Source organism: Salmo salar, chromosome 05 (assembly GCF_965601325.2).
Source record: "Salmo salar chromosome 05, fSalSal1, whole genome shotgun sequence".
Lineage (NCBI taxonomy): Eukaryota > Metazoa > Chordata > Actinopteri > Salmoniformes > Salmonidae > Salmo > Salmo salar.
The window spans coordinates 15,447,261-15,473,875 of NC_138295.1; the positions used below are offsets into that span (position 1 = coordinate 15,447,261).

The window sequence follows — 26,615 nt, forward strand, 5'->3', positions numbered from 1 at the left end:
TCCTTGCTCGCACATGCTTTTTCAGTTCTGCCCACAAATGTTCTATAGGATTGAGGTCAGGGCTTTGTGATGGCCACTCCAATACCTTGACTTTGTTGTCCTTAAGCCATTTTGCCACAACTTTGGAAGTATCCTTGGGGTCATTGTCCATTTTGAAAACCCATATTGCGGTTTTGAAGCAGTGGCTTCTTCCTTGCTGAGCGGCCTTTCATGTTATGTCGATACAGGACTCGTTTGACTGTGGATATAGATACTTTTGTACCTGTTTCCTCCAGCATCTTCACAAGGTCCTTTGCTGTTGTTCTGGGATTGTTTTGCAGTTTTCGCACCAAATTATGTTCATCTCTAGGAGACAGAACATGTCTCCTTCCTGTATGGTATGACGGCTGCGTGGTCCCATGGTGTTTATACTTGCGTACTATTGTTTGTACAGATGAACGTGGTACCTTCAGGCATTTGGAAATTGCTCCCAAGGATGAACCAGACTTGTGGAGGTCTACAATTGTCTTTCTGAGGTCTTGGCTGATTTCTTTTGACATCATGGGAAAACCATGATGTCAAGCAAAGAGGCACTGAGTTTGAAGGTAGGCCTTGAAATACATCCACAGGTACACCTCCAATTGACTCAAATGATGTCAATTAGCCTGTCATTTTCTGGAATTGTCCAAGCTGTTTAAAAGCACAGTCAACTTAGTGTATGTAAACTTCTGACCCACTGTAACTGTGATACAGTGAATTATAAGTGAAATAATCTGTCTGTAAACAATTGTTGGAAAAATTACTTGTGTCATGCACAAAGTAGATGTCCTAACCGACTTGTCAAAACTATAGTTTGTTAACGATAAATGAGTGGAGTGGTTGAAAAACAAGTTTTAATGACTCCAAGCTAAGTGTATGTAAATTTACCACTTCAAATGTGCTTATAGAGTGGTTTAAGCCATATACAGGGGTTATAAAGTTACAAGAAACTAATGTAGGCTAAATAAAAATGTGTCTAATTTTGTTGACTGTTTAGGCATTTCAGTTGAAAAAAATAACATAAAAGTGCATTGTGTCACATCATGTCGCTGATCATATTGTGCCTCTTTCTGTATCATTTGAATGAATGTGAATAAAGGACTTAGACCTGTGACTACATTAACAGAAAAATAATGCAAATGATGACATTCAGGGTCAGTTTAATAATAGGGCACCTTTTAATATGCCTGGTCATGGACTAAAAACCATGGAGATTCAATGGAGATTCCCTATTGAAAGATCCACTTAGGCCAGGACTAGACTTAATCTATAACCTGGAAACCAGCTAAACATGTTTTAAACTAGTTTAAATCTATAATAATATGTTGTCAACCAAAAGCCACTGATCTGAATGCAGTTCTAGGTCTGTAACCTCAGTTTCATCACATAACTTCATACGCAATGGATACACACCTGAAGGACACGCGATAATATCAATAGGGACATCTAGTGGCTTGAAATGGATACACATCTATAACCTCATAAACATTGGCTGTTGTCCCCAATAGTTAGCTTCGCTTAAAAATGTCGTAACATATTATTTTGACTATTTATATGAAAAGAAAACACTTTAAACGATGTGAAACGAATACAACAACCCTTACCGAATCACTGAAAATCATAACTCGATTACTTTGGACTTCTCGCAGGCATCATAGACGATTGCTCTGGCCTGCAGTCACATGTTCTATTATTTGTAAAAATGGCCGACGAGGTAAGGGAAACAAACCCAGTTGCTGAAAAAAGCGACGTCAAAGAGGAACCCAAAGTTGTGGAAGTTCTTCCAGACAGCCACCCTGTTGGCATTAGCAGCGATGAAGAGGCGCCAATAGACAAACCGGTGACAGAGAGCAATTGGTCAACACCGATCCTGTCGCTGGCACGGAAGGCGACCGAGACGATCAGCAGTGGGGTCAGCTACGGTGCAGCTTTGAGAAACGCAACATCGTCGGGATCTGCCGCTAGCTCTCCCACCAGTCCGAATAAACAAAACTCTACCGAGAATAACACCAACACTAACCAATACTTACCAGGCACGTAGCAAGGTTATTGTATTTCACGCCAATATGGAAGCATATTAACTTACTAGGGAGTTACGTGCTGAACTACTTCCCTCTTCTGCATCTCTGCTGTCAACACAGCACATGACTCCTGCTAACATGACTAACAGTCTATATTTATCAGTGGTCATGTTTTAGTGTTTTTTTTAAATTACTTTTGCACAGGAACTCAGATTTTGATCTCTTCCCACCTATTTCAATTTAGGGTCTTTATTGTCAAGGGAAACATGTTTACATTGCCAAAGCAAGTGAAATAGATAATTTAAAGGGAAATAAACAATACAAAATGAACAGTAAACATTACACTCAAAAGTATCAAAAGAATAAAGACATTTCAAATGTCATTGTGTTCATATACAGTGGTGTAGTGCAAATAGTTAAAGTACAAAATATAAAATAAATCAACATAAATATGGGTTGTATTTACAATGGGTGTTTGTTCTTCACTGGTTGACCTTTTTCTTGTGGCAACAGGTTGCAAATCTTGCTGCTGTGATGGAACACTGGTATTTCACCCACTAGATTGGTTTTCAAATTCTTTGTGGATATGTGGAATCTGAGGGAAATATGTGTCTCTAATATGGTCATACATTGGGCAGGAGGTTAGGAAGTGCAGCTCAGTTTCCACCTCATTTTGTGGGCAGTGTGCACATAAACTGTCTTCTCTTGAGAGCCAGGTCTGCCTACGGCGGCCTTTCTCAATAGCAAGACTCTCACTGAGTCTACATGGTCAAAGCATTCCTTCATTTTGGGTCAGTACCAGTGGTCAGGTATTCTGCCACTGTGTACTCTCTGTTTAGGGCCAAATAGCATTCTAGTTTGCTCTGTTTTTATATAAATTCTTTCCAATGTGTTAAGTAATTATCTTTTTATCTCATGATTTGGTTGGGTCTAATTGTGTTGCTGTTCTGGGGGTCTGTGGGGTCTGTTTGTGTTTGTGAACAGAGCCCCAGGACCAGCTTGCTTAGGGGACTCTTCTCCAGGTTCATCTCTCTGTAGGTGATGGCTTTGCTATGGAAGGTTTGGGAATCATTTCCTTTTATGTGGTTGTAGAATTTAACGTCTCTTTTCTGGATTTTGATAATGAGCAGGTATCGGCCTAATTCTGCTCTGCATGCATTATTTGGTGTTTTACATTGTACACGGAGGATATTTTTGCAGAATTCTGCATGCAGAGTCTCAATTTGGTGTTTGTCCCATTTTTTGTGAATTTTTTGTTGGTGAGCGGACCCCAGTCCTCACAAGCATAAAGGGCAATGGGTTCTATAACTGATTCAAGTATTTTTTGCCAGATCCTAATTGGTATGTTAAATTTTATGTTCCTTTTGATGGCATAGAAGGCTCTTCTTGCCTTGTCTCTCAGATCGTTCACAGCTTTGTGGAAGTTACCTGTGGCGCTGATGTTTAGGCCGAGATATGTACAGTTTTTTGTGTGCTCTAGGGCAATGGTGTCTAGATGGAATTTGTATTCGTGGTCCTGGTGACTGGACCTTTTTTGGAACAACATTATTTTTGTCATTCTGAGATTTACTGTCAGGGCCCAGGTCTGACAGAATCTGTGCAGAATATCTAGGTGCTGCTGTAGGCCCTCCTTGGTTGGTGACAGAAGCACCAGATCATCAGCAAACAGTAGACATTTGATTTCAGATTCTAGTAGGGTGAGGCCAGGTGCTGCAGACTGTTGTAGTGCCCTCACCAATTCATTGATATAGATGTTGAAGAGGGTGGGGCTTCAGCTGCATCCCTGTCTCACCCCACGGCCCTGTGGAACATTTTTATTTTTTTGCCAATTTTAACCGCACACTTGTTGTTTGTTTACATGGATTTTATAACATCGTATGTTTTTCCCCCAACATCACTTTCCATCAATTTGTATAGCAGACCCTCATGCCAAATTGAGTCAAGCTTTTTTGAAATCAACAAAGCATGAGAAGACTTTGACTTTGTTTTGGTTTGTTTGGTGTGTCGTATGGTAATTTGGTAAAAAGCCAATTTGACATCTGCTCAGTACATTGTTTTCACTGAGGAAATGTACAAGTCTGCTGGTAATGATAATGCAGAGGATTTTCCCAAGGTTGCTGCTGACGCATATCCCACGGTAGTTATTGGGGTCAAATTTGTCTCCACTTTTGTGGATTGGGGTGATCAGTCCTTGGTTCCAAATATCAGGGAAGATGCCATAGTTGAGGATGATGTTAAAGAGTTCAAGTATAGCCAATTGGAATTTGTGATCTGTATATTTAATTTAGGACACCATCAACCCCACAGGTCTTTTTGGGTTAGAGGGTTTGTATTTTGTCCTGTAGTTCATTCAATGTAATTGGAGAATCCAGTGGGTTGTGGTAGCCTTTAATAGTTGATTCTAAGATTTGTATTTGATCATGTATATATTTTTGCTGTTTGTTCTTTGGCTCTATAACAAACAGATTGGAGAAGTGGTTTATCCACACATCTCCATTTTGGATAGATAACTCTTCGTGTTGTTTGTTTAGAGTTTTTCAATTTTCCCAGAAGGGGTTAGATTCTTCAATTACATTGAGCAATTACACTCTCTCTCTGTCTGTTTGTAGCAGTGAAGGACCATATGGCTGTGGAGCGCTCCAACCTGTTCAGTATGATGAAGCTGAGTATTAAGGGCCTGATCCAGTCTTCTCTAAGTCTGGGCAGAACCCTGGACTCTGACTACCCGCCTCTGCAGCAGTTCTTTGTGGTTCTGGAGCAGTGCCTCAAACACGGACTGAAAGGTGAGACTTGCTCTCGAACAGGGGTGACAGGCCAACCCTCAGTCTGGAGCGCTGCTAGGTGTGTTGCAGACTTGATTAGCTCAGTCAGTTTTGTTACTTTAGTGCTGGAGTGAAAATCTGCACAACCAATTGCTCTCCAGTAGCAGAGTTGGAGACTGTAGCATTCTTGCGGCACTAGTTTTCACCCTTTGAACACTACCTAAACATTCTCCTTTCTTCTCTCTTTCTCTCTGTAGTGAAGAAGTCATTCATCAATCAAAATAAGTCTATCTGGGGTCCTCTGGAGCTGGTTCAGAAGCTGTGTCCTGATTCTACTGATATTACCACCAGTGCCAGAGACCTGCCAGGGCTAAAGACTGGGTTGGGTCGGGCTCGGGCCTGGCTGCATCTGGCCCTGATGCAGAAGAAATTGTCTGACTACCTGAAAGCCCTGCTGGACCGAAGGGACATCCTAGGGTGAGTACAGCACAAGGCTCTGTTGCTAGAACTGAATCAGTCTAATAAACATGTAATACCGGTAAGCATGTTGAGTCCTATTCATGTTTACAGTAATTATTGTATCTATCTTAGGAAATCTCTCTGCCTCCTTCCTCCTACAGTGAGTTCTACGATCCAGGAGCGTTGATGATGGAGGAGGAGGGGACAGTGATAGGAGGGATGCTGGTGGGGCTAAACGTCATTGATGCTAACCTCTGTATCAAAGGAGAGGACCTTGACTCCCAGGTGGGGGTCATAGACTTCTCCTTGTACCTGAAGGACCCTATGACCACCGAGACCACTAAGGAGTAAGTACGGTGTCTTTCCTCCCTCACACCAAACACACTCCTCACTTTGTTTTTTCCTATTTTCCTTTCCTCTCGCTCCTCTTCTCTTTCTCAGTGATACAAAGATAAAACATCAACATAAACCACACTCCTCTCTCTCTCTGTTATTATCTCCTCTCTGTCAGTGATGCTAAGTTGACGGCCATATTGGACCAGAAGCACTACATCGAGGAGCTGAACAGACACCTGAGCTGCACCGTCACTGACCTGCAGGCCAAGATGGACTCCATAGAGAAGACCAACAGCAAGCTGATTGAGGAGGTCAGAGGAGCTTCTGAATGTGTTGTAGTGATTATTAAGTTAGAGATATCTATTTGGGATGTATCTCAGTCCACTGCAGACCATAAGACATCCCTAAAATCGGTCATCTCACAAAAATTTCACAAACACGTCTGTAGCGTCCAAATTGTTTTACATATAAAACTAATACCCCTCTATGGAAAGATGAAACTCTCACAAACACGACGGTGTTCTCCGTTTTGCCCTACGACCCCCACAAGTGTCTTGGGACTCGTCTGAAGTCAGTATAGCCGATCTGCCAACTTCTGTCTGTAGCGTCCCAACAGTTTGGGCTACACACTACTATGACCCCTCTATGTAAAGGTGAGTTTCTCACAAACACGTACGTTTTGCTCTAGGATGGCCACAACCCCCACAAGACTAGTCTGAAGTAAAAAAAAATGAATGGAAGTGTGTGTATACGGTATATGGAGATAGTTTAGTGCCTAAAATAAGGGGTTAAATACATGTCCAAAAAGATCTGTTTGTCCATGTATGAAGCTATTATTCGATGTGTTTCTATGGGCTAAAAGCAGTAAGGCCAAATTCAATGTTTTTATCCCAAAAACAATTAATGGCACAGGTGTCAAACTCATTCCACAGAAGGCAGAGTGTCTGCAAATTTTCGCTCCTCCCTTGTCCTTGATTGATGAATTAAGGTCACTAATTAGTAGGGATGGGTACCGAAACCCGCTATTAAACGGGCCCTGGGGCTAAATTATGAAAGACCGTAGTATGGATAAGCTCCGACGTTATGGGTTCTGTTTTCGGTACTGGAGAAATTAAGAAAAGACATGTCCTATTTATTATTGCTACATAAACGTTATCTTGTACATTTTCTCACCAACCGTTTCTAATTTGCAATAAAATGAAGACATTCATCTATGATGCATTTTTTCTATTCCCAATCCAGAAGAGAGATCTCTCTGACGCTACAGCACACACACACACACACACACACACACACACACACACACACACACACACACACACACACACACACACACACACACACGAAAGACCCTGCTCTTAATTAGTGACGATGGCGGAGAGAACAAAATGTTTAAAAGGGTGGTTACACTTCACCAGAGTCGATGCTGACGATGCTCATTGCCACAAGTGCATCATTACTTTTTCTCGTAAGGGCAGAAACATGAGCAATCTGTCCAAACATCTATGGAAAGTGCATCATGTACAGGCAGAGAAACAGTTTGACTGCCTAGCTCGTAGTTCATCTCTCGTTGCCCGATCTACGTTAGGTATGTTGTCTCTCTTGTTGTGATGCGTGTTGTCCTATATTGTATTTATTTTTTAATCCCAGCCCCCGTCCCCGCAGGAGGCCTTTTGGTAGGCTGTCATTATAAATAAGAATTTGTTCTTAAGTGACTTTCCTAGTGAAATAAAGAATATATGCTAGCAGTCTAGATCCCACACACTGAGTTAACTAGATTATGAGAACATGGGTTCCTGATCAAAAGGAACCATTAGCCAGTTGATTTTCTTGCTATGGGTGCGTTCAGAAATTCAATCACCCATTTAAAGATCTTGCAACTTTTTTGTTAAAGTTGCAGCTACAATGAACCAACCCACTCCTCCCTCTAATACCTCTGTTCCAAGCCAAAGACAAGCCCAAAGCTCCTTCATGCTGGCAGCTAGTGGGAGGATGACTGAGGAGAGGGTAGCCGGGTAGCCACCTAGCCATGACCAAGTTCACAGTGAAAGGCCTACACCCCTTTGCAACAGTGGAGTCCAAGGGCTTTAGGTAACACTCTGTCAGTATATATTGAGTTGTATTAATGTTTAGATATAGTAGTATAAAAGGGTTGTCACTGTTACAGTGCACTACACAAGCCAGGACAGTGTAAAACAGAAGGTCCTCCACACCAGGGCAGTGTAAAACAGAAGGTCATCCACACCAGGGCAGTGTAAAACAGAAGGTCCTCCACACCAGGACAGTGTAAAACAGAAGGTCCTCCACACCAGGACAGTGTAAAACAGAAGGTCATCCACACCAGGGCAGTGTAAAACAGAAGGTCCTCCAGACCAGGACAGTGTAAAACAAAAGGTCATCCAGGACAGTGTAAAACAGAAGGTCATCCACACCAGGGCAGTGTAAAACAGAAGGTCCTCCACACCAGGGCAGTGTAAAACAGAAGGTCCTCCACACCAGGGCAGTGTAAAACAGAAGGTCCTCCACACCAGGGCAGTGTAAAACAGAAGGTCTTCCACACCAGGGCAGTGTAAAACAGAAGGTCCTCCACACCAGGACAGTGTAAAACAGAAGGTCCTCCACACCAGGGCAGTGTAAAACAGAAGGTCCTCCACACCAGGACAGTGTAAAACAGAAGGTCCTCCACACCAGGGCAGTGTAAAACATTAGGTCTTCCACACCAGGGCAGTGTAAAACAGAAGGTCCTCCACACCAGGACAGTGTAAAACAGAAGGTCATCCACACCAGGGCAGTGTAAAACAGAAGGTCCTCCACACCAGGGCAGTGTAAAACAGAAGGTCCTTCACACCAGGGCAGTGTAAAACAGAAGGTCCTTCACACCAGGACAGTGTAAAACAGAAGGTCCTCCACACCAGGACAGTGTAAAACAGAAGGTCCTCCACACCAGGGCAGTGTAAAACAGAAGGTCCTCCACACCAGGGCAGTGTAAAACAGAAGGTCCTCCACACCAGGGCAGTGTAAAACAGAAGGTCCTCCACACCAGGGCAGTGTAAAACAGAAGGTCCTCCACACCAGGACAGTGTAAAACAGAAGGTCCTCCACACCAGGACAGTGTAAAACAGAAGGTCCTCCACACCAGGGCAGTGTAAAACAGAAGGTCCTCCACACCAGGACAGTGTAAAACAGAAGGTCCTCCACACCAGGACAGTGTAAAACAGAAGGTCCTCCACACCAGGGCAGTGTAAAACAGAAGGTCCTCCACACCAGGGCAGTGTACAACAGAAGGTCCTCCACACCAGGACAGTGTAAAACAGAAGGTCCTCCACACCAGGGCAGTGTAAAACAGAAGGTCCTCCACACCAGGGCAGTGTAAAACAGAAGGTCCTCCACACCAGGGCAGTGTAAACAGAAGGTCCTCCACACCAGGGCAGTGTAAAACAGAAGGTCCTCCACACCAGTGCAGTGTAAAACAGAAGGTCCTCCACACCAGGGCAGTGTAAAACAGAAGGTCCTCCACACCAGGACAGTGTAAAACAGAAGGTCCTCCACACCAGGGCAGTGGAAAACAGAAGGTCTTCCACACCAGGGCAGTGTAAAACAGAAGGTCCTCCACACCAGGGCAGTGTAGAACAGAAGGTCCTCCACACCAGGGCAGTGTAAAACAGAAGGTCATCCAGGACAGTGTAAAACAGAAGGTCATCCACACCAGGGCAGTGTAAAACAGAAGGTCCCCCACACCAGGACAGTGTAAAACAGAAGGTCCTCCACACCAGTGCAGTGTAAAACAGAAGGTCATCCAGGACAGTGTAAAACAGAAGGTCATCCACACCAGGGCAGTGTAAAACAGAAGGTCCCCCACACCAGGGCAGTGTAAAACAGAAGGTCCTCCACACCAGGGCAGTGTAAAACAGAAGGTCCTCCACACCAGGGCAGTGTAAAACAGAAGGTCATCCACACCAGGGCAGTGTAAAACAGAAGGTCATCCACACCAGGGCAGTGTAAAACAGAAGGTCCTCCACACCAGGGCAGTGTAAAACAGAAGGTCCTCCACACCAGGGCAGTGTAAAACAGAAGGTCCTCCACACCAGGACAGTGTAAAACAGAAGGTCCTCCACACCAGGGCAGTGTAAAACAGAAGGTCCTCCACACCAGGGCAGTGTAAAACAGAAGGTCCTCCACACCAGGGCAGTGTAAAACAGAAGGTCCTCCACACCAGGGCAGTGTAAAACAGAGGGTCCTCCACACCAGGGCAGTGTAAAACAGAAGGTCATCCACACCAGGGCAGTGTAAAACAGAAGGTCCTCCACACCAGGGCAGTGTAAACAGAAGGTCATCCACACCAGGGCAGTGTAAAACAGAAGGTCCTCCACACCAGGACAGTGTAAAACAGAAGGTCCTCCACACCAGGGCAGTGTAAAACAGAAGGTCCTCCACACCAGGGCAGTGTAAACAGAAGGTCCTCCACACCAGGGCAGTGTAAAACAGAAGGTCCCCCACACCAGGGCAGTGTAAAACAGAAGGTCCTCCACACCAGGACAGTGTAAAACAGAAGGTCCTCCACACCAGGGCAGTGTAAAACAGAAGGTCCTCCACACCAGGACAGTGTAAAACAGAAGGTCCTCCACACCAGGACAGTGTAAAACAGAAGGTCCTCCACACCAGGACAGTGTAAAACAGAAGGTCCTCCACACCAGGGCAGTGTAAAACAGAAGGTCCTCCACACCAGGACAGTGTAAAACAGAAGGTCCTCCACACCAGGACAGTGTAAAACAGAAGGTCATCCACACCAGGGCAGTGTAAAACAGAAGGTCCTCCACACCAGGACAGTGTAAAACAGAAGGTCCTCCACACCAGGGCAGTGTAAAACAGAAGGTCCTCCACACCAGGACAGTGTAAAACAGAAGGTCCTCCACACCAGGACAGTGTAAAACAGAAGGTCCTCCACACCAGGGCAGTGTAAAACAGAAGGTCCTCCACACCAGGACAGTGTAAAACAGAAGGTCCTCCACACCAGGACAGTGTAAAACAGAAGGTCCTCCACACCAGGGCAGTGTAAAACAGAAGGTCCTCCACACCAGGACAGTGTAAAACAGAAGGTCCTCCACACCAGGGCAGTGTAAAACAGAAGGTCCTCCACACCAGGGCAGTGTAAAACAGAAGGTCCTCCACACCAGGGCAGTGTAAAACAGAAGGGCAGTGTACAAATCACAAACTGGCGAAGTAGTGGCAGAGGAGATCTCAGACATTCTGGAAGAGTTTGAGATAGAGCCGAGCAAGACTGTAGCTGTGACTGTTGATAATGCTTGCAATATGGATGTTGCCATCAAGAGGCTACACATCCTAAAAATAGGATGCTTGCACACACATTGAATCTGGCAGCACAGAAAATCTACCAAATAACTTCCATTGATAAATGGGCAGCCCAAATCAGAGCTGGTCATGTGGTTCAAGAGATCCTCGATGTCCAGCCCCAATCAGAGTTGATCATGTGGTTCAAGAGATCCTCGATTTCCAGCCCCAATCAGAGTTGGTCATGTGGTTCAAGAGATCCTCGATGTCCAGCCCCAATCAGAGTTGGTCATGTGGTTCAAGAGATCCTCGATGTCCAGCCCCAATCAGAGTTGGTCATGTGGTTCAAGAGATCCTCAATGTCCAGCCCCAATCAGAGTTGGTCATGTGGTTCAAGAGATCCTCGATGTCCAGCCCCAATCAGAGTTGGTCATGTGGTTCAAGAGATCCTCGATGTCCAAAACAGTCTTGAAGGAAAAGCAGCAGCTCCTTGGTAAGAAGCCAGTTCAATCTATTAAAGTGTTATTTAGAAATTCCCACATTTAACAATTTAATTCAATATTCAAGTGTGCAGTAATTAAATGTTGTTTTTTGTTGTTTCAGGCCTTCCTCAACACTCACTCATCCTTGATTTCAAGACCAGATGGAACTTGCTCTGACCAAGGCCAACCTGGACCGCCTGAAGGATGAGGACTTCCATAAGGCTGAGGAGTTTGTCCAGCTCATGAGAATCCTCCATACATCCACACTGTGTGTGTTATGTGAAAAGAATGCCCCTGTGGACAGATCATATCCATCCTCCACAAACTGGAAGAGCACTTCACTGTGAAGCATGAAGATACAATGTTTGTGGAAACCATCAAAGAGAAGGTGTGGGAGAACCTCTCCGAGCGCTATCAGGATGAGGACATTCAAGCTTTCCTGCATCGGGGAGGCAGGTAGCCTAGTGGTTAGAGCGTTGGACTAGTAACCGAAAGGTTGCAAGATTGAATCCCTGAGCTGACAAGGTAAAAATCTGTTGTTCTGCCCCTGAACAAGGCAGTTAACCCACTGTTCCTAGACCGTCATTGAAAATAAGAATTTGTTCTTAACTGACTTGCCTAGTTAAATAAAGGTAAAATACATTTAAAAAAATGAGGCCACAGCAATGGACCCCAGATTTAAAGGGAGGCCGGTGAGTGACGCCACCTGGGACAGGCTGAGGAAGGCAACTGTTGAGGCTGATGTGACAGGAGCAACACCAGGGCTGTCAGAGGAGCCGGAGCAGACAACACAGAGCACCAGCAACAGGAGGAGGAGTCTGAAGGAGAAGGAGAGGAAATGGAGGAGACAGTCCCTCCATTGTACAAAACAAGGAATGCCTTGGTGGAGCTGTTCTCAGAGGAGGACAGGGATTGACGATCCAACAGGACACCTCGTCCCTCACCCTCAGCGAGCGTGTTGACCTAGAGGTCGAGCTCTACAAAGGCCTGCCTCCCATCCGCATGGCTGAAGATCCTGTGATGTGGTGGTGGGAGAAGAGAGCTACTCTGCCCCTCCTCACAAACATTGCAACAAACTACCTCTGTGCTCAAGCCTCCTCCACCCCTAGCGAGAGGGTATTTTCGACTGCAGGAACACAATAAGCCAGGAGAGGTCCCGACTTCTGCCAGAGAAGGAAAATATGTTTATCTTTCTCCAGAAGAACTGCTAAGAACTGTTAGTCCTGTTGCAGCCTACCTGCAGGCGCCACACGTGTTGTTCTATACCACTGTATTTTCTTTTGCAGGAAAATATTGTTTATTTCATTTGTTTTACATTTCCATCATCGCAACATTAGAGTCTATAATAGTGATTTGTTCAAAACATTGCTGTTTCTTTTGCTGTAAATAATTGTTTATTATATTTATTTTACATTTCAGAAAATAAAGCAATGTTAATTCTGTTCTTAATTTGTTTCTGTTTTTTTTGTAAAATATAACAAAAAGAACCGATAAGAATTACCGTTAAAGTACCGGATCGATAAGCAGTATCGGTAAGAGTAGTAATACCGTTAAAATCTTAACAATACCGATCCCCACTAATTAGTAAGGAACTCCCCACACCTGGTTGTCTCAGGCTTAATTGAAAGGAAAAAAACAAAAACTGCAGTCACAAGGCCCTCCATGGAATGAGACACTCCTACCCTACAATTCTAAATCAAATGGTTAAATATATGATCATTGGTATGACCATCTTAAAACCCCTACCCTAAAATTCTAAATCAAATGGTTAAATATATGATCATTGGTATGACCATCTTAAAACCCCTACCCTAAAATTCTAAATCAAATGGTTAAATATATGATCATTGGTATGACCATCTAAAAACAATTCCATATGTTAGCTTAGACTGTGTTATAATAACCATAGTTCTCATGGGTGTCTTATAACCCTGTGTAGAGCTAATGTACATGTTATAACTAGAGATGTAACGATTCACTGATGCACATCGGTCCCCAGTTCAAATGTTTAAGACACCAAACTGATCCAAATGTAACATGCATCAGTCAGAAAATATATTCAAACGTTACGAATCACCAGTTCACTAAAATGTTTTGCTCAAATTACTTTCTTTTCTACCTTCAGAAAATTCCGTTACGCATTTTTCAGAAATTTCGTTACGATTTGGTAATGGAATTTTGAGTTTTAATCACCCAATAATTCACTAAATCAACTGATATCAGTAAAAACATTAACTAATTGATAGGTCTACCTTTACTTGTTACTTCTCTGAACTGTCATAATCCTCCCTTATGAGGGAGAGAAATTAGAAAATATCAAGATATGTGGGTTTTTGGTAATGGAATTTCAAGGCAATATTTCTCAAACTTACAGAAGGTAGAAAAAAAGCATCTTTAACTAAATAGAAGTGTTGATATTAGTTGTCAGGGGGTCTTTACTTCTACATTACTGTGTGTTGATGTATGTGTGATACTTTAAGTCTTTTTCTGGTAGATGTTTTCTAAGACCCCTTTCCATCTGTTTGACAACAAATCAAAACCTTTGCTTAATTAATCCAAATTTTTAGGATGGAAAATAAAAAAACATATATATATACAGTTGAAGTGGGAAGTTTACATACACCTTAACCAAATACATTTAAACTCAGTTTTTCACAATTACTGACATTTAATCCTTGTAAAAATTCCCTGTCTTAGATCAGTTAGGATCACCACTTTATTTTAAGAATGAGACATTTCAGAATAATAGTAGAGAGAGTGATTTATTTCAGCTTTTATTTATTTCATCACATTCCCAGTGGGTCAGAAGTTTATATACACTCAATTAGTATTTGGTAGCATTGCCTTTAAATTGTGTAACTTGGGTCAAATGTTTTGGGTAGCCTTCCACAATAAGTTGGGTGAATTTTGGCCCATTCCTTCTGACAGAGCTGCTGTAACTGAGTCAGGTTTATAGGCCTCCTTGCTCGCACACGCTTTTTCAGTTCTGCTGACAAATTTTCTATAGGGTTGAGGTCAGGGCTTTGCGATGGCCACTCCAATACCTTGACTTTGTTGTCCTTAAGCCATTTTGCTACAACTTTGGAAGTATGCTTGGGGTCATTGTCCATTTGGAAGACCCATTTGCGACCAAGCTTTAACTTCCTGACTGATGTCTTGAGATGTTGCTTCAATATATCCACATCATTTTCCTACCTCATGATGCCATCTATTTTGTGAAGTGCACCAGTCCCTCCTGCAGCAAAGCACCCCCACAACAATTATGCTGCCACCCCCATGCTTCATGGTTGGGATGGTGTTCTTCGGCTTGCAAACCTCCCCCTTTTTCCTCCAAACATAACGATGGTTATGGCCAAACAGTTCTATTTTTGTTTCATCAGACCAGAGGACATTTCTCCAAAAAGTACGATCTTTGTCCCCATGTGCAGTGGCAAACCGTAGTCTGGCTTTTTTATGGCGGTTTTGGAGCAGTGGCTTCTCCCTTGCTGAGCGGCCTTTCAGGTTATGTCGATATAGGACTCGTTTTACTGTGGATATAGATACTTTTGTACCTGTTTCCTCCAGCATCTTCACAAGGTCCTTTGCTGTTGTTCTGGGATTGATTTTCGAACCAAAGTACGTTCATCTCTAGAAGACAGAACGCGTCTCCTTCCTGAGCGGTATGACGGCTGCGTGGTCCCATGGTGTTTATACTTGCGTACTATTGTTCGTACAGATGAACGTGGTACCTTCAGGCGTTTGGAAATTGCTCCCAAGGATGAACCAGACTTGTGGAGGTCTACAATTGTTTTTCTGAGGTCTTGGCTGATTTCTTTTGATTTTCCCATAATGTCAAGCAAAGAGGCACTGAGTTTGAAGGTAGACCTTGAAATACATCCACAGGTACACCTCCAATTGACTGAAATTATGTCAATTAGCCTATCAGAAGCTTCTAAAGCCATGACGTCATTTTCTGGAATTTTCCAAGCTGTTTAAAGGCACAGTCATCTCAGTGTATGTAAACTTCTGACCCACTGGAATTGTGATACAGTGAATTATAAGTGAAATAATCTGTCTGTAAACAATTGTTGGAAAAATTACTTGTGTCATGCACAAAGTAGATGTCCTAACCGACTTGCCAAAACTATAGTTTGTTAACAAGACATTTGTGGAGTGGTTGAAAAACAAATTTTAATGACTCCAAGTATGTAAACTTCCGACTTCAACTGTATATATTATAATTCTTTGCCTTAATTACTCTAAAATATAGACTCTTACCTTTCATTTGACACCCAATTTTCTTATATGTTCCTATGAGCTTCACGTGTTGGTGCTCATGGAAATGAACTTAAAAAACTACCGGAGACATGACTCATCTGGCCATAGCCTACATGCTGATTGGGACTTACATTATATTTTGGATAATTATCAGCAATAGTTTTGGTAGTTTTGCTTTAAACAATCAGTATATATGGTCATATACAGGGTAACTTTAATAGTTTAATAACTAGGACAGCAATCACTTTTGCTACCCGCACTGCATGGTCGAAGCGGGAGAAGAAGAGAAGCTCACTCCGAGTTGTCAAAACTTCCAAACGGTCTAAACCATTCGATTATGAGACGGGGGGTGAAATCCAAAGTTGTACTATATATTCATTGGGTGCCATAGCTAAATATTGATACATTACTAGCTCTGCAAAAATGACAAAATTAATTGATGGATGTTTAGGATAGTGGGGTGGTAGATTCACATTTTCCCTAGTGGCTCAGCCGAGGTGCCTACTGACCCCATAGACATATACACTGAACAAAAATATAAACGCAACATGCAACAATTTCAAAGATTTTACTGAGTTATAGTTCATATAAAGAAATCAGTTCATTTAAATAAACTCATTAGGCCCTAATCTATGGATTTAACATGACTGCATACAAGCAAAAACTAAAGCAGGAAGCACCAGCGACTCGCTCAATAACGAAGTGGTCAGATGATGCGGATGCTACACTACAGGACTGTTTTGCTAGCACAGACTGGAATATGTTCTGAGATTCATCCAATGGCATTACCACCTCAGTCACTGGCTTCATTAATAAGTCCATTGATGACGTTGTCCCCGCAGTGACTGTACGTACATATCCCAAACAGAAGCCATGGATTACAGGCAATATCCGCACCGAGCTAAAGGCTAGAGCTGCCGCTTTCAAGGAGCGGAGCACTAATCCGGTCACTTATAAGAAACCCTGCTATGCCCTCAGATGAGGCAAAGCGTCAATACAGGACTAAGATTGGATCCTATTACACCGGCTCTGACTCTCGTCGGATGTGGCAGGGCTTGCAAACTATTACGGACTACAACGGGAAACCCAGTTGCGAGCTGCCCAGTGACGCAAGCCTACCAGATGAGCTAAATGCCTTTTATGCTCGCTTCGAGGCAAGCAACACTGAAGCATGCATGAGAGCACCACACAGTCGTCCAGAATAGCTGATCACGCTCCCCGTAGCCGATGTGAACAAGACTTTTAAACAGATCAACATTCAGCGGAGCCAGACGGATTACCAGGAAGTGTACACCGAGCATGCGCGGAACAACTGGCAAGTGTCTTCACTCCGAAGAGGGGGGCTGGTGGAGGGGTTAGTACAATTTTTTATTATTCTTTTTTTCAATGTCTTCACTGACATGTTCAACCTCTCCCTGACCAAGTATATAATACCTACATGTTTCAATCACACCAACATAGACCCTTGTGCCCAAGAAAGCGAAGGTAACCTGCCTAAATGACTGACGTCGGTAGCCATGAAGTGCTTTGAAAGGCTGGTCATGGCTCACATCAACACCATCATCCCGGAAACCCTAGACCCACTCCGCCCCAACAGATCCACAGATGACGCAATCTCAATCCACACTGCCCTTTCCCACCTGGACAAAAGGAACACCTATGTGAGAATGCTATTCATTGACTACAGCGCAGCGTTCAAAACCATAGTGCCCACAAAGCTCATCACTAAGCTAAGGACCCTGGGACTAAACACAACTGGATCCTGGACTTCCTGACGGGCCGTCCCCAGGTGGTAAGAGTAGGCAACAACACATCTGCCACGCTGATCCTTAGCACGCACCCCTGAGGGGCCCCAGTGCTTAGTCCCCACCTATGCTCCCTGTTCCCCCTCGACTGCGTGGCCAAGCATGATTCCAACACCTTCATTAAGTTTGCTGACAACACAAGAGTAGTATGCCTGATCACTGACAACAAAGAGACAGCCTTGCAGGTCCAAGAGGCTTCTTAACAGCTTCTACCCCCCAGCCATAAGGCTGCTGAACTCAATTAATCAAATGGCTACCTGAACTATTTACATTGACAGCTTCTACCCCCCCCCCCCCCCCCCCAACCAACCAGTCAATATCTGGTGTGACCACAATTTGCCTCATGGAGCGCGACACATCTCCTTCACATAGAGTTGATCAGGCTGTTGATTGTGGCCTGTGGAATGTTGTCCCACTTCTCTTCAATGGCTGTGTGAAGTTTCTGGATATTGGCCGGAACTGGAACACACCGTCATACACATCAATCCAGAGCATACCAAAGATGGTGACATGTCTGGTGAGTATGTAGGCCAAGGAAGAACTGGGACATTTTTAGCTTCCAGGAATTGTGTCCAGATTATTGCGACATGGGGCCGTGCATTGTCATGCTGAAACATGAGGTGATGGTGGTGGATGAATGCCACGACGATGGGCCACAGGATCTCGTCACGGTACCTCTGTGCATTCAAATTGCCATTGATAAAATGCAATTAATTTTGTTTGTTGTCCGTAGTTTATGCCTGCCCATACCATAACCCCACCGCCACCATGGGGCACTCTGTTCACAACATTGACATCAGCAAACCACTTGCCCACACAACGCCATACACGCCATCTGCCCAGAACAGTTGAAACTGGGATTCATCCGTGAAGAGCACACTTCTCTTCTCCAGTGTGCCAGTGGCCATGGAAGGTGAGCATTTGCACACTGAAGTTGGTTACGACGCCAAACTGCATTTAGGTCAAGACCCTGGTAAGGACGACGAGCACGCAGATGAGCTTCCTTGAGACGGTTTCTGACAGTTTGTGTAGAAATTCTTCTGTTGTGCAAACCCACAGTTTCATCAGCTGTCCGGGTGGCTGGACTCGATCCTGCAGATGAAGAAGCCAGATGTGGAGGTCCTGGGCTGGCGTGGTTACACGTGGTCTGCGGTTGTGAGGCCGGTTGGATGTACTGTCAAATTCTCAAAAATTATATTGGAGGCCGCTTATGGTAGAGAAATTAACATTGAATTCTCTGCCAACAGCTCTGGTGGACATTCCTGCAGTCAACATGCCAATTGCATGCTCCCTCAAAACTTGAGGCATCTGTGGCATTGTGTTGTGTGACAAAACTGCACATTCTAGAGTGGCCTTTTATTATACCCAGCATAAGGTGCACCTATGTAATGATCATACTGTTTATTCAGCTTCTTGATATGCCACACCTGTCCGGTGGATGGATTATCTTGGCAAAGGAGAAATTATTACTAACAGGGATGTAAACACATTTGTGCACAAAATTTGAGAAATAATCTTTGTGCTTATGGAATATTTCTGGGATGTTTTATTTCAACTCATGAAACATGGGACTAACACTTTACATGTTGCGTTTGTTTTTGGTCAGTATCCATCACTTACTTACTTACACCCACAACTCAGCTCAGGCAGATCCAGCTCAGAGCTCATGAGCTCCTTCAGCAGCAGATTTGAATTTCTATGGAACATTCATGTATTTTGGCAACAAATGTTAGTGCATCAGATCGCATTGATTCGTTGCTCTAATCAAAACGAATCGCACCGAATCATTTCCAACTAAAACGTATCTGAGCCCATGTATTTAGATACATGGAAAGATTCACATACCTAGTTATAACCCTACATAGTCCTTATGAATATGGTATAACCCTATAGTTATGGATGTGTAAATAACCCTATGTTGTTTTTATGGATGTTATAACCCTACTGTCTAGGGTTGTCTAATTTTTACAATTATTATTATCAAGTTAATTGCTAAACTTTAGAAGAATATTGACGTCTTCATTTTGTCTAAAGTAAGTTAGCAAAATGAGGTAAATTGAGAAAAGCACACTTTAACCTCAACGTCAACTTGTTTTTACATGGCATTGTAGATTTTAGCTGTATTGATGATCTATTTAGATGTTTTCATTGTATTTTAACACTTTCAGACAATGCGATTAATCACAAGGGGGAAAAACGAACCCTACATAATGTTTATGGATGTGTTATAACCCTACAGTTGACGGCAGCAACAGACAGGATTAACTCTTTACGGGAGGAACAGGAAACACTGAGACATGAGAATGAGACCATCGTCCAGAGCAGCCAGAAGAAAGAGGAGGTCAGGATACTCTCACTTCCTATGCATCTGCAACCGTTTTCAGTCTGTTCGATGGTCATCTAAGTCAGACAATATGAAGGATGACATTTCACGTCCTGTGTGATTTCCTAGGCGACTCTGGAGGACAGTGCAGTAGAGCTGGAGACATACAGACAGACACGACAGGGCCTGGATGAGATGTACAGTGTGGTGTGGAAACAGTACCAGGAGGAGAAGCGCATCAGACAGGTGTGTGTGTGTGAACAACTATCTCTACATTTCTTTGAGATCCTAGCTAACTAACGTGTTATACTGCCTCTACAATAGGTGTGTGTGTTCCTGTACCTTGTATTCCTGTGTGTAGGAGTTGGAGAGGGAGCTGGAGCTGCAGGTGGGATTAAAGCAGGAGATGGAGATGGCCATGAGGCTGCTGGAGAAAGACACACGTGAGAAACAGGAAACACTGCAAGCCCTCCGACAACAACTAGACCAGGTCAAAACCCTCAACCTGCAGATGTTCCACAAGACACAGGTAACACACACGGACAGAAATACACAGACACACACAAGCTCAAGCAAACATGAAACACACACATACTCTCTCAGTTACGCAGCAACACCTCTTGACAGAGAGTGTGTGTGTAGGACTGTGAGCGCGAGGCCCAGAGGAAGGAGGAGGAGGAGGGACAACTGGAGGAGAAGATGAACCAGATGGAGACCACCATTAAGGAGATGGAACAGAGGTTTGTGTGGACGTGTTTAACCAGAAGTCCCTACAAGAATAGTAAGCAAACTCAATTTGACCAACCTGGGGACATTTTGTTAATCCCCACAATGTCAATTGCTATTTCTAGGGGTTTTAGTGTAAAGGTTAGAATTAGGTTTGGGATAATGAACTAGGGTTAGTTTTAGGGTGAAAGTTAGGGTAAGGGTTAGAGAAAATAGGATTTTGAATGGGACTGAATTGTGTGTGTCCACAAGGTTAGTTGTACAAGACGTGTGTGTGTGTGTGTGTGTGTGTGTGTGTGTGGTGCAGAGTGATTTCCATAATGGTTTCTGTGTTTTAACATGATTGAAAACTAATTGTAGCCCATGTATTTTCAGACTGCAGAACTCTGAGCGTGATCGTAGACAGAGTGACCAGACAGAGAGAGACATGAGGACCGAGCTGGAGGGCAGAGTAGACTCCCTACAGAAACAGCTGTCTGACCTGGACACACTGAGGTACGTATGGACAGACACACACACCCACACACACACACGTTGTGACCCACTCCCCTGTCTCCCTAGGCTGGGTCTGGAGAGTGATCTGCGCAGTGAGAAGGAGCAGAGACAGGCCATTCAGAGAGCTTTACAGAGAGAACAGGACAACAGCACTGAGCTACGCACCCAACTACAGCAGATACAGGGGCTACACACGGTCAGTGTCTCTCTCACACACTCAGAGAGAGAGAGAGAAGTCTACCTCCCGTTTTTCTTCTGAGCTGGTTTGTGTGTCTCTAGGAGCTGCAGGATGTTCGTCGGGAGAAGAAGCAGCTCCAGCAGACCTGTCAGGATCAGGAGACGGCCTTACAGGAGATGGGTCTACACCTCAGCCAGTGAGTACTGTACTAGACGGCCTTACAGGAGATGGGTCTACACCTCAGCCAGTGAGTACTGTACTAGACGGCCTTACAGGAGATGGGTCTACACCTCAGCCAGTGAGTACTGTACTAGACAGCCTTACAGGAGATGGGTCTACACCTCAGCCAGTGAGTACTGTACTAGACGGCCTTACAGGAGATGGGTCTACACCTCAGCCAGTGAGTACTGTACTAGACGGCCTTACAGGAGATGGGTCTACACCTCAGCCAGTGAGTACTGTACTAGACAGCCTTACAGGAGATGGGTCTACACCTCAGCCAGTGAGTACTGTACTAGACGGCCTTACAGGAGATGGGTCTACACCTCAGCCAGTGAGTACTGTACTAGACAGCCTTACAGGAGATGGGTCTACACCTCAGCCAGTGAGTACTGTACTAGACGGCCTTACAGGAGATGGGTCTACACCTCAGCCAGTGAGTACTGTACTAGACAGCCTTACAGGAGATGGGTCTACACCTCAGCCAGTGAGTACTGTACTAGACAGCCTTACAGGAGATGGGTCTACACCTCAGCCAGTGAGTACTGTACTAGACAGCCTTACAGGTGATGGGCCTACACCTCAGCCAGTGAGTACTGTACTAGACAGCCTTACAGGAGATGGGTCTACACCTCAGCCAGTGAGTACTGTACTAGACAGCCTTACAGGAGATGGGTCTACACCTCAGCCAGTGAGTACTGTACTAGACGGCCTTACAGGAGATGGGTCTACACCTCAGCCAGTGAGTACTGTACTAGACGGCCTTACAGGAGATGGGTCTACACCTCAGCCAGTGAGTACTGTACTAGACGGCCTTACAGGAGATGGGTCTACACCTCAGCCAGTGAGTACTGTACTAGACGGCCTTACAGGAGATGGGTCTACACCTCAGCCAGTGAGTACTGTACTAGACAGCCTTACAGGAGATGGGTCTACACCTCAGCCAGTGAGTACTGTACTAGACAGCCTTACAGGAGATGGGTCTACACCTCAGCCAGTGAGTACTGTACTAGACAGCCTTACAGGAGATGGGTCTACACCTCAGCCAGTGAGTACTGTACTAGACAGCCTTACAGGAGATGGGTCTACACCTCAGCCAGTGAGTACTGTACTAGACAGCCTTACAGGTGATGGGCCTACACCTCAGCCAGTGAGTACTGTACTGGACAGCCTTACAGGAGATGGGTCTACACCTCAGCCAGTGAGTACTGTACTAGACAGCCTTACAGGAGATGGGTCTACACCTCAGCCAGTGAATACCGTACTGCCTTACAGGAGATGGGCCTACACCTCAGCCAGTGAGTACTGTACTAGACAGCCTTACAGGAGATGGGTCTACACCTCAGCCAGTGAGTACTGTACTAGACGGCCTTACAGGAGATGGGTCTACACCTCAGCCAGTGAGTACTGTACTAGACAGCCTTACAGGAGATGGGTCTACACCTCAGCCAGTGAGTACTGTACTAGACAGCCTTACAGGAGATGGGCCTACACCTCAGCCAGTGAGTACTGTACTAGACAGCCTTACAGGAGATGGGTCTACACCTCAGCCAGTGAGTACTGTACTAGACAGCCTTACAGGAGATGGGTCTACACCTCAGCCAGTGAATACCGTACTGCCTTACAGGAGATGGGCCTACACCTCAGCCAGTGAGTACTGTACTAGACAGCCTTACAGGAGATGGGTCTACACCTCAGCCAGTGAGTACTGTACTAGACGGCCTTACAGGAGATGGGTCTACACCTCAGCCAGTGAGTACTGTACTAGACAGCCTTACAGGAGATGGGTCTACACCTCAGCCAGTGAGTACTGTACTAGACAGCCTTACAGGAGATGGGTCTACACCTCAGCCAGTGAGTACTGTACTAGACGGCCTTACAGGAGATGGGTCTACACCTCAGCCAGTGAGTACTGTACTAGACAGCCTTACAGGAGATGGGTCTACACCTCAGCCAGTGAGTACTGTACTAGACAGCCTTAGAGGAGATGGGTCTACACCTCAGCCAGTGAGTACTGTACTAGACAGCCTTACAGGAGATGGGCCTACACCTCAGCCAGTGAGTACTGTACTAGACAGCCTTACAGGAGATGGGTCTACACCTCAGCCAGTGAGTACTGTACTAGACAGCCTTACAGGAGATGGGTCTACACCTCAGCCAGTGAATACCGTACTGCCTTACAGGAGATGGGCCTACACCTCAGCCAGTGAGTACTGTACTAGACAGCCTTACAGGAGATGGGTCTACACCTCAGCCAGTGAGTACTGTACTAGACGGCCTTACAGGAGATGGGTCTACACCTCAGCCAGTGAGTACTGTACTAGACAGCCTTAGAGGAGATGGGTCTACACCTCAGCCAGTGAGTACTGTACTAGACAGCCTTACAGGAGATGGGCCTACACCTCAGCCAGTGAGTACTGTACTAGACAGCCTTACAGGAGATGGGTCTACACCTCAGCCAGTGAGTACTGTACTAGACAGCCTTACAGGAGATGGGTCTACACCTCAGCCAGTGAATACCGTACTGCCTTACAGGAGATGGGCATACACCTCAGCCAGTGAGTACTGTACTAGACAGCCTTACAGGAGATGGGTCTACACCTCAGCCAGTGAGTACTGTACTAGACAGCCTTACAGGAGATGGGTCTACACCTCAGCCAGTGAGTACTGTACTAGACAGCCTTACAGGAGATGGGTCTACACCTCAGCCAGTGAGTACTGTACTAGACGGCCTTACAGGAGATGGGTCTACACCTCAGCCAGTGAGTACTGTACTAGACAGCCTTACAGGAGATGGGTCTACACCTCAGCCAGTGAGTACTGTACTAGACAGCCTTACAGGAGATGGGTCTACACCTCAGCCAGTGAGTACTGTACTAGGCCCACTCCTAATCCTCTTAACATCCCTCTTCAATTACTTTCTGTGTTCCATCTGTTTTATCTTTGTGTGACTCATCTCTCTCGTAGGTCTAAACTGAAGATGGAGGACTTCAAAGAGGTCAACAAAGCCCTGAAGGTAAGGGGTTTCCTGTCCTACATTAACACTTCCACTAGCCCACCGTTACACCAAGTCTCTATGGAGGTTACTAGTGAAGAACAGATGAGACATAGAAACTCACCGCTGGTCATAGGGTCCTTCAGGTACACGACAGACACACGCTCATTCATTTCTGTAATCATTTGTGATTGAGCATTGTCTGTCTGTGTCCATCAGGGCCAAGCCTGGCTGAAAGACGATGAGGCTACACAGTGTAAACACTGTCAGAAGGAGTTCTCTATCGCTCGCAGAAAGGTAAGGCTCTGTTCATCCATCAGTTGTGGACTATGGTCTGTGGCAGATGTAAAGAAAGATTTATACTGAACAAAAATATAAATGCAACTGAGTTACAGTTCATAGAAGGAAATCAGTCAATTGAAATAAATAAATGAGGCCCTACGCTATGGATTTCACATGAATGGGCAGGGGTGCAGCCACGGGTGGTCCTGGAGGGAATAGGCCCACCCACTTGGCAGCCAGGCCCAGCCAATCAGAATTAGTTTTTCCCCCACAAAAGGACTTTATTACAGACAGACAGAAATACTCCTCAGTTTCATCAGCTGTCCGGGTGGCTGGTCTCAGACGATCCCGCAGGTGAAGAAGCCGGATGTGGAGGTCCTGGGCTGGCGTGGTTACATGTGGTCTGCGGTTGTGAGGCCAGTTGGACGTACTACCAAATTCTCTAAAATGACATTGGTGGCTGCTTATGGTAGAGAAATTAACATTGCATTTTCTGCCAACAACTCTGGTGGACATTCCTGCAGTCAGCATGCCAATTGCACACTCCCTTAAACCTTTAGACATCTGTGGCATTGTGTTGTGTGACAACTGCACATTTTTGTCGCCCCCAGTACAAGGTGCACCTGTGTAATGATCATGCCGTTTAATCATCGAAGAGAAATGCTCACTAACAGGGATATAAACACATTTGTGCACAGAATTTAAGCGAAATAAGCTTTTTGTGCATTTGGAACATTTCTGGGACATTGTATTTCAGCTCATGAAACCAACACTTTACATGTTGCGTTTCTTTATTTTTGTTCAGTGTATAAATGCCTTTGTTTGAAACATTTACGTCATTTAGCAGAAACGCTCTCATTTGCCACAAGTGTTACAAATAGTTATACTTGGACATTTGTGTTTTCTCTCCCTCTCTGCAGCACCACTGTAGGAACTGTGGAGATATCTACTGTAACAGTTGTTCTAGTAATGAGTTGGCCCTGCCCTCCTACCCTCGACCTGTACGGGTCTGTGACAGCTGCCACTCCCTACTGCTGCAGAGGAGCACCTCTTCCACCTCCTCTTGACACACACAAGCAGACCCTCATACACACTCTCCTTCTCCCCCAAGCAGACACACACTCAATCTTTCTTCTCTCAAGTCATTGCAGTGATCTAGGCAACTGTGCTCAAAGCCCACAGTACTCTTGGTCATTGAGAACACATTTCAATCCAATTTGAGCAGGAGATTTGGTGTGATCTATAAAGTTCTGTTTCACCACTTACCTGAAATTCAGGATCTTTGGGCACGGTTGACTGTTGAACTGTAGAGGGTTCTACCCTCTTCTTGAGCTAATACTGCCATCTCTGTTTTAAACTCATCTGGGGGGATTTCACTAAATAAATAGTGAGTCAGCAGGGCTAATTATCATTGTTACAAACAAACTCCATTCCCAGTTATACTCCATATATACCCTCTAAGACGCCCAATTTAAAGTTGTAGTTGAAGGGGAGCCACGGGGTATTGGAACATCAGTGTTTGTTGTAATATGAATGACCGACTATGCAACAATGTCTCAATTGTGGGGAAATGTTAGACGAACTGACCTTCAATAATAGCATTGAATTGAAATAGTTCAAGAAAAGCAACGTTGATTGACTTTATTATAGTAATTTAGAGCAGAAGTTTTTCATTTAGCTTTGAAAAGGTCTTAGAGCTGATTTATATAGAATCATGTGAAAAGTTTCACTTCGTGACGCAAAGGAACAGATTACTACAGAATGTTCTTAACACATCAAGATACTAAGATGTCTATTTTAGAATGTATATAATGAGTTTTGTGCATACTAACAGCCATTTTCTGACCAGTCATTGGGGCGTGTTTTGAGCAACGTTTTCTATCAAGATATTTAATAAAGACTTACCTGAATGAGTTTCTTCTTGACTGTATAGGAAACGACTCACCTCAAACAAGACAAACAAAGACA

General features: G+C 44.6%; 1 protein-coding gene across 3 annotated transcripts; it reads left to right on the forward strand.

Annotated features, from left to right (window-relative positions):
- The first annotated feature begins 1,714 nt into the window (after positions 1-1,714).
- rufy1 (RUN and FYVE domain containing 1) lies at positions 1,715-26,557 on the forward strand. 3 transcript variants are annotated; one of them, XM_014198837.3, is made up of 15 exons: positions 1,715-2,051; positions 4,649-4,822; positions 5,059-5,278; positions 5,422-5,607; positions 5,772-5,907; positions 19,669-19,770; positions 19,882-19,998; positions 20,114-20,281; positions 20,395-20,492; positions 20,854-20,973; positions 21,040-21,169; positions 21,253-21,347; positions 24,338-24,386; positions 24,585-24,662; positions 25,568-26,557. In XM_014198837.3, exons 1-15 carry the CDS (start codon positions 1,721-1,723, stop codon positions 25,712-25,714), a joined length of 2,151 nt encoding a protein of 716 aa, XP_014054312.1. In that variant the 5' UTR covers positions 1,715-1,720; the 3' UTR covers positions 25,715-26,557. The 3 variants fall into 3 exon arrangements, with proteins under 3 accessions (XP_014054312.1, XP_014054310.1, XP_014054311.1); XM_014198835.3 differs by having other exon boundaries at positions 20,854-21,169; XM_014198836.3 differs by having other exon boundaries at positions 4,652-4,822; positions 20,854-21,169.
- The last annotated feature ends 58 nt before the right edge of the window (positions 26,558-26,615 follow it).

What these genes read in the sequence shown, in the direction of transcription:
- rufy1 (XM_014198835.3), top strand. Translation starts at nt 1,721, where the DNA reads ATGGCCGACGAGGTAAGGGAAACAAACCCAGTTGCTGAAAAAAGCGAC. An exon ending in CCTCAAACACGGACTGAAAG is followed by an intron (nt 4,823 to 5,058) that starts GTGAGACTTGCT and finishes TTCTCTCTGTAG; the next exon opens with TGAAGAAGTCATTCATCAAT. An exon ending in ACAGCAAGCTGATTGAGGAG is followed by an intron (nt 5,908 to 19,668) that starts GTCAGAGGAGCT and finishes ATAACCCTACAG; the next exon opens with TTGACGGCAGCAACAGACAG.